The 7,930-nt window shown below is 39.9% G+C and overlaps 1 protein-coding gene across 1 annotated transcript; it reads right to left on the bottom strand.

The window, feature by feature from the left end:
• Positions 1 to 1,925: 1,925 nt before the first annotated feature.
• LOC117983199 (uncharacterized) lies at positions 1,926 to 4,399 on the bottom strand. Its single transcript, XM_034969682.2, has 5 exons — positions 4,346 to 4,399; positions 3,506 to 3,665; positions 2,732 to 2,908; positions 2,340 to 2,365; positions 1,926 to 2,223 (listed from the first exon to the last, which is right to left on the bottom strand). Exons 2-5 carry the CDS (start codon positions 3,599 to 3,601, stop codon positions 1,926 to 1,928), a joined length of 597 nt encoding a protein of 198 aa, XP_034825573.1. The 5' UTR covers positions 3,602 to 3,665; positions 4,346 to 4,399.
• Between the last annotated feature and the right edge of the window lie 3,531 nt (positions 4,400 to 7,930).

Raw genomic sequence — 7,930 nt, 5'->3', positions numbered from 1 at the left:
AGCAATGTGTATAGTACGCGACAGGTCGAGATGGCAATCGGGGAAGGAACGCCCCGCTCACCCGCACAGCCCTCGCGCTAACACGGTGCGGGCGAGCTCGAGTGACGTGCGGGTGTGCGGGGCGATTCCCCGCCGCATACCTACCCCGATTGCAATCTCGACCTGTCACGTACTATAAACTTTATGCCTTCTACCTTGGAAATGGGTGGCCTAATCGCTAAATCTTCTAGGCATCCAGGTAAAGTGCTGCCGATGCCGTGCTGATGCCTTCACGAATCACTAGGTCGCGCCATGTCTGTCCAGACCTTTATCCAGATTTTTATTTAACGAGTAACGACCATCTACTTATTTCGTCAATACATAGTAGTAAAAAAAAAAAAAAAAAAAAGTTACACCAACAAGAGATTTCCAGTAGCACACTCATCAACATTGTGCCCAATCTCATTGTTTTCAACATACGGAAATCTTTTCACGCATTTAACACACTTACTTCTTAACAAAGCAAGGCTTAATAAATAACTTGAGAAATTATTTAAAACAGTATTACTCAAGTATAATATGTACCTATATATGCTTTAATACCAACTAGTCTAATGAACATGTAAGTATTTAAATTAAAGTAAGTAGGTACATTAGCCGGTAAGAAATATTATACATCGACCTTTAGGAAGAGATAGCAGTTTCGTAGAGCGTTGTCTAAGATATTTAGGTTACTGTGGTACCTAACGGAGAATTTAATCATGGAATATAATGCGTCCCATATAAATACGATGATAATAAAGCAATCCGGCATCCGGCCGTTCTATATCATCAGTTGCACGGCTTTCCAAACGTTTGAGGACAAAGGCAGTCAGTCCTCTGAGTCACCGACGAGATTATTAGGCCTAATATTATACACATGCCCGCACAAAGCAAAAGGGTGTGTGCCCACAGTCAACCGCACGACAAGACGACAACGACTCTTTAGCGCCATATTATATCGACACCAATCAGCAGGACGTCGTTAGTGCTATTATGTTGTTGTATTTTGCAGTGGAGATACAGCCTCACAGACAAAATTCTGTCTATTTTATGCTCACAGACTATTCTTTACTCTTTATTGATACAAAACATACCTGGGGAGACATTACAGTTGCCCAGTTCATTCCCCCAGGCTACAAAAAAATTTACTAAAACGTTCGGCTACCGCGTCATAGCTGGAATAGACAATAGTCACTCGTAGAAAAATGTAGCTACCTACGCACGACAAGTCGTGTGTTGCATATCATTGTAAACGCAAATCGTGCGTGATCCATGGAAAAATGCCCATAGGGACTTTGCTTGCGATCCATCTTGATTGCTATTCCGAGCGACGATGCTACTATATAGGTATTTTAGGAATATACCTCCTTGCTCAAATGATGTAACTCATACGGCGACTTGGGTACGTACGTAAACGATGCTTTCCATCATATTATTTTGAACAATCAAGTACACACTAATTTGATCTGAACAGTACCTAGTTTGTTATACAAGTAGGTCACGGCTTGCAATGATTTTGATGTTCATACTTCATAAAGGGTACTGTGCATTCGTTAGTCCATGCATCACGCAAAACCAAAAACTAAGTAGTAAAACAATTACTTATTGATACAATCTTTCGTTGTTCAGAAGCATACCCTACTAGGCAGTAGGTACCGTCAAAGTTACCTAATTACTAGATAGGTGGTCGTCAAAATTAAGCTTGGCGCTTGGCTGCAATAAGCAATCTGACCTGCTGGCAAGTGATGATGCAGTCTAAGATGGAACGCGCCTACCTAGAAGATGCCTATTCACTCTTGACTTGAAGGTACCCATATTAAAAGTGGATGGGAAAACGGATGCCAGACGGCATAGAACGACAGTAAATAACTTGTTAATAAAGTCGGTTTCAATACAGCACAAATTTATTCTCCTCGAGACGAAGGTGGTAAGTATTTCAAAAACGTAACTCGTATAGGTACAACAAAATAACCAACAACGTTATCCCTTTTATGTCCGGCGGCTAGTTGTAGTGCTATCGTGGCATGTGGTATCGGGCTGTAGTCCCGAGGTGTAGCCTTAATGTAGATATTAACTGGGAGGCCTGGCGCTAACAGGAACCTAGTGCGGGGATAGCAACGCCAATACGCTCCGAGGCGGCACTTTTCATCCCAGAACCCGCAACAGTGAAGATAAATTGAGCGTGGACAGGGATTCCATATCCTGAAAACGAAAAAACACCCTTTTTCTGTTGTTGTGGTGCATTTACCTACTTCGCTAGAGAAAATAGATAAAAAGTAGATACGTTATTAATTAATTCAGCAGCCATTAGTACCTACAGGCTCTGGCGTTCTAGTGCAAAGCTCTGTCACCAAAGTTTAGTGTCAAGTTTCTATCACCAAATCCTATCCATCAAGCACTCATTTCTTTACTTCGTTTGATATAACTGTAAGTACCTACGTTCCCAAGAGTTTCTATCGCAGTAGGTTTTGAGTGACATTGGAAACTTAACTTCTCTTAACTTTTGCTTAGGGAAACTTTTTCGTGTGTGGTAAGTACCTACGTCTGACAATTGCAATAAAATTAGTAACAACTTCAAGAAGACGCGTTTGAAACGATGCCTCTTCGCGTAAATGCCACGCTTTGTTTCTATCCAAGCCTTTGCACACCTTTATAGTAACCCTGCTAAACCTATTTAATAAGTATTTTTAAAAATATAAACTTACCGTTATCTATAAACAATTTCCACATCGTCAATTTCAAAATCGAGTACACTGGGGCACCATATAATTTCCAGATCATGAAGAGGTCTAGGTTGGCTCTTCAATATGTGGTCTTGTTTAGCCTCATGATGTTGCATTGGCCTTTTCTTAGTATGCGCCGTATGCGTGATGTCCTCAATAGAAACCTATTGGAAACCACAACAAATTCCACTGCTGAACATGTTAAGGATAAGGTCTATTGCAAGAATCGCTACAAAGCACAATCTTGTGCCGTTCGTTTGTGTCCAGAGCGTCTTCAACCCTAAAATGTACTGGTTTTTTGAAATGAGAGCGGAAAATAGAATCAGATAATGCCTTAGTATTGGGCTACGCCTAAAAGGCTGATATTTAGCTCAGGCTTCTATCGAGACTCGCTCGGCCGAATGGATATCTAAGCATTTAAGCATATTTTCATAGCTCCTGTAGAGAAGCTGGAGCCTTCTCTTCTTAGATACGCTATGGTTGCTAGAGCAACTACTCAGAGGATCAAGAAATAGTTCATAGTTCATATAGATATTTCTGAGTTTTTTTCAGAAATAATTTTTTACTTACTTAGGTGACTAAAGACTAACTTAGGACTACAGACCTAATAGGATAATTTTGTTATTTATTTCAAACATTGCTCCGATAAATTTGAGTTAGTAGGCAACTAAACCTATTAGAGGAAGAAGGGAAAACCGAAGGACATACAATAGGAAGTGCAGTCAAACACAATAAGTACCTACCTAGAATTCTATCGTTACCTTCTCAGCGTCTAGCTTAGCTCGTAAATTAATTGATATCAAAGGCGGCAGCGGATTTAAAACTTCATCATCTGTGAGCTCTTGTAGAGATTGCATTTCTGACGCCAAGGAACTCTCATTTTATCACAGAGTAAGGATAAGTACTATATATTATTGTATTCTGTAAGTATAAAAAAATTGAGTTAACTTCTTTGAAAATAATCATAAAGTTAAAATTTAATCTTTAAAAAATAAAACGCAGGTATTATTGTATAACCAAGTGTATAACGGACAATTTTGACACTGGCAAAGAGAAATTTTAATTATATTTCTTCATTCAGCCTCGCTTCACCCAAAAAGAATTTTATAGAGAGCAAGTAAATAGCTCACAGATGATTATCATAAGAACAAAAAAAAATCATACAGTCGAATTGAGAACCTCCTCCTTTTTTGAAGTCGGTTTATTATTAATAAATAATGAAATTAAATAAAATTAATAGAAGCAACCTGGCACGGTGGATACAGAAGTTTTATGTAGTAGGGACTTTTAGGTACCTCCCTAGTAGGGAGGTACATAAATAATTTTACTATGCAAGTTATTAGTCAAGTTTCTAGATCTCAAGGTTTGAGCTGTGTGTAAATGATGATACATAATGATATTATTATGATTTATGGCAGTCCTGCTATTATGACGTAGACGTCTGCTAAGAAAGGATTTTTGAAAATCCAAACCTATAAAAAAGGGGTGTGAAATTTACTTAATCCACGCGGACAGTCGTGAGCGTAAGCTAGCTCGATAATGATCGCTTTGACCTTAGAAACTGTAAAGAAAGAAAGAAAAAAAACCCAATGCGTACCTACCTACTAACATCGTCTCTTTTATTTTTGAAATTCGATTCTAGTTATGTATGAACCACACTGTAAAATGTCTCGTTTTACGTGTTTCTTGTATTTAAGCAGTTTGGCTCTAAGAGAGACAAAAAAATTGCATTTACATAATTATATTAAACATGTACTTAATATAATTATACGTAAGTCAGATAAGTATAAAAACGGCAATTTATTTTTAACTCTAATATGCACTTCCTCTTCGTTATTTCCTTGCTAATCGTGATAAGTACATACTAAAAATATTGCCGGTATGACTCGTTTTTAGGGTTCCATAGTAAACAAGCGACTTAGCTAGTTGGCTTACGACTTGGGTAGTTTATTCAGCCACGAGACGATGGTGAAGATTTACGTCGGGGTGACTAGGAAGTTGTGGACCTAACAGTAAGAACTTGTTCCACTGATGTAATCAAGCCGTAGAGGCTAGGGCTCATCTCCTGGCAGAGCCTTGCGCTTGCCACCACCCCTCTAGATTAAGTAGCCTAAGTCGAGGCTGCTCAGATGGAAATCTACAAAGCTATTTAGGAAAGCACAAAGGATGTGTGCGATTGTGTACAGTGATTTTAAGGTGGCGGGTCAGTGGTCCTACCGCTTTTTCCTGGTGGATCTACGGTACTACCACCATGTACACGTGGTACCACTGGTGGGTCTACGGCATACCAACATAAGGTATCATCATCATCATCATCATTTTAGCCTGTAGACGTCCACTTCTTAACGTAGGCCTTTCCCAAAGAGTCCTACACCTGGTCCTCAGTCTTCATTATCTAGCCACTTCCCACTACCCTCTTTATATTGTCGGTCCATTTTGCTGGAGGGCGCCCCACACTACGCGGTATCTATTCTAGAACTTTCCGGTTCCATCGACCATCGCTTATAAGTAAGTAGGTAGGTACCTAGGTATTCTGTTATTCTGTTATGGTAGGTATAATAAGAATAAAGTCAGTTGAACTCATTAAAAGCGTCATGTTCCAGCGTATAAGCACGTAAGTCAGTCGCCGTTGTCGGCAGGCGTGATCGGCGGCGAGGCGCGGTGCGGATCTCCGGGTCGTGCGTCCGGAAGCGCGCAAGACTTCCGCTCCCTCAGGAGTCGCCGTCACGCCTCGCTGCAGCGCAATGACCCGTTACTTAATGCTCAACCTACTTATATCATTTTAAAATAGCTATCCGATTCGATTGAATCGCTTGGCACCACAGACATCCTGGCACTAATAAAGACGTTATTTTTTGAAATGGTAATAATTCATTAATTGTAAAAAGCTGTGATAGACTAGTGGTTAGGACATCCGCCTCCTAATCGGAGGTTGTGGTTTCGATCCCCGGCACGCACCTCTCACTTCTTGGAACTATGTGCGTTTTAACTTTTAAGTAATTAAATATCACTTACTTTAACGTTGAAGGAAAACCTCCTGAGGAAACCAACATGTCTGAGAGTTCTCCATAATGCTCTCAAAGGCTCCAAAACCCTTCTCACTCTGAGAGGAGACCCGTGTTCTGTAGTAAGCCGGAGCCCGGCGATGCACGATGGGTTGATCATGATGATGATGATGAATTAATTGTATTCTTTCAACTGATTTTCTCTAAAGACATAATTGACTTGTTTAGAGAATTATTCTGATATAATTAATAGGAAAAGGTTTGTATATCCATATACCCACCAACTACCTACCACTTAGTAAGTAGATAGGTACAAATTACGAGTTTATTAGTGGAAGCGAATTCTGGAACTACATATTTCGTCGGCGTAAAATGTAGACTAAACAATGAGATCAACTGGGCCTATAGTGGGTTCAAACGGGAAAGTGTGAACTTTTTGAACAATGACATTGATTCTGAGCTCTGACGTCCACAACCGATCATATTTAAACTTGTGTAAACAACCACTATACTGTTTTGACTGTTTAGAATTAGACACCGTTTACACAGAAGTGGCGGGTGGCGCACTGCTCAGCCATGGGCCTGGCATGGACACAAAGCGGATCCATATAAGTCTATTAAGTCAGACACGTGTAGGGGATGGTGGAGCCAGTCTAGGTAGGGACCTACGTATGTTTAGTTAGCGTTGTCTAGTCTCATTGAAGACATTGGTTTCGTGACACATTATTTATGAGGGTTGCTATAGTTACAGTTGAGCGTAGTTTATGTTGTCACTCGTAGTACGAGAATATTGTTAGTGCGCCCACGAAGGCTCGGTTAATCTAAAATGTTGTAATCCTAACTTATCCGTTTAGTCATCAATCATCATCATAATATTATGAAGGCGGCGGCAGCTTTGCCTTCGGTATACGTCGGTGTTACGGTCTAAAATCTAAATTCAGAAGCTACTTCTGTATAAGCTGCGCGGTGCGCCTTAGAAAAAATGGTAAGTAGGTATAATACCAACGTTTTGTTATTATTAGTCATATACTATATGCAGAACTAGTCAAAACAATATACATAGGTGAACTAGTCAAAACACTGTAGTGTGATTGGCATCCACTATTTGCTTAGCTTTTTTGAGTAGTTTATACTTATAGGTACTTTATCTACACTCTGGGTTGTTATTTTCAGTCTACTTACACTAATATGAGATAGGCCTACCTACTACAAGTATTTACTCGTACGTTTTGACAAGTATTTTTGCACGAAAGTATATTTTTAGTTAGTATGTAAATATAAGTGCTCTAATCATTTATGACGCTGAAACGGTTTAGCAAATAGTTATTTCTTTACTTAATATTTTGCTAAAATCTTTGGATAATATTCAGGTAAAAGAATGTAGGTAGATGAACATTAAAAAATGCTTCCCATTTCCAGCAACACTCGCAACACTGCGAAAACTGTGAGTCTAGCCGATCTTTCTCTAGCTGGTTATAAGTAGCTCAAATTATTATTAATTTGAAAGTAGGGAAATTATGCGGACGCAATTTTAAAGAATTTACGAATGTATTCACACATTCCACAGATAGTGGTTCGAAAAACAAGCTTGTCCTAAGAAAGTGCAATAGAATCACCGGCTTGGCCTGGCGCGAGGCAGCTAGGCGCGCAGTCGAGGTGAAGTAACGGATGAGTGTCCGTGGGAACGGCCGCCACTTCCGCTCCGCTTGCGATCGTGCCTCACCACTCTCAGCTATTTCCTTTATGTAGGGAGACCATTAGATGTATCAAATTCCTTAGCTGTCTTATTCTAGGTTAAAAAGTTGGTATTGACAAACCTTTTCGCTCTTTGCTTTGCTCTTCACACTAATGCTTCTCTAGCTCCAAATTTGGGGCAATTTGGGAATTTATATTTTCTAAATTGTCTCTATTCTGGTATGGTGAGAGACTTCAGCCGTGGCTAGTTACCACCCTGCCAGCAAAGCCGAGCTGTCAAGCGATTTAGCGTCCCGGTACAATGTGGTGTAAGAAACCAATCAGGGGTATTATAGGCTTAATGAAACTTCCATACTCCTTCCAAGTGCCCTCTTCCATCTTAGACTACATCATCACCCTTCCACCAGGTGAGATCGCAGTCAAGGGTTAACTTATGTAATTGAATAAAAAAACCATTATTGTCAAATTTTGATACAGCTGGCGTTA

Source organism: Maniola hyperantus, chromosome 6 (genome assembly GCF_902806685.2).
Source record: "Maniola hyperantus chromosome 6, iAphHyp1.2, whole genome shotgun sequence".
NCBI lineage: Eukaryota > Metazoa > Arthropoda > Insecta > Lepidoptera > Nymphalidae > Maniola > Maniola hyperantus.
Note: the sequence above shows the minus strand (reverse complement) of the source record. Positions and strands in the feature narration are given on the sequence as shown.

Bases quoted from the DNA above. Each gene is read 5' to 3' on its own strand.
- LOC117983199 (XM_034969682.2), bottom strand. From the start codon at position 3,601: ATGCAATCTCTACAAGAGCTCACAGATGATGAAGTTTTAAATCCGCTG. The intron at 2,909-3,505 runs GTAACGATAGAA...GGTTTCCAATAG, and splicing joins CTAAGCTAGACGCTGAGAAG to GTTTCTATTGAGGACATCAC. The intron at 2,366-2,731 runs TAACGGTAAGTT...CTTTGGTGACAG, and splicing joins ATGTGGAAATTGTTTATAGA to AGCTTTGCACTAGAACGCCA.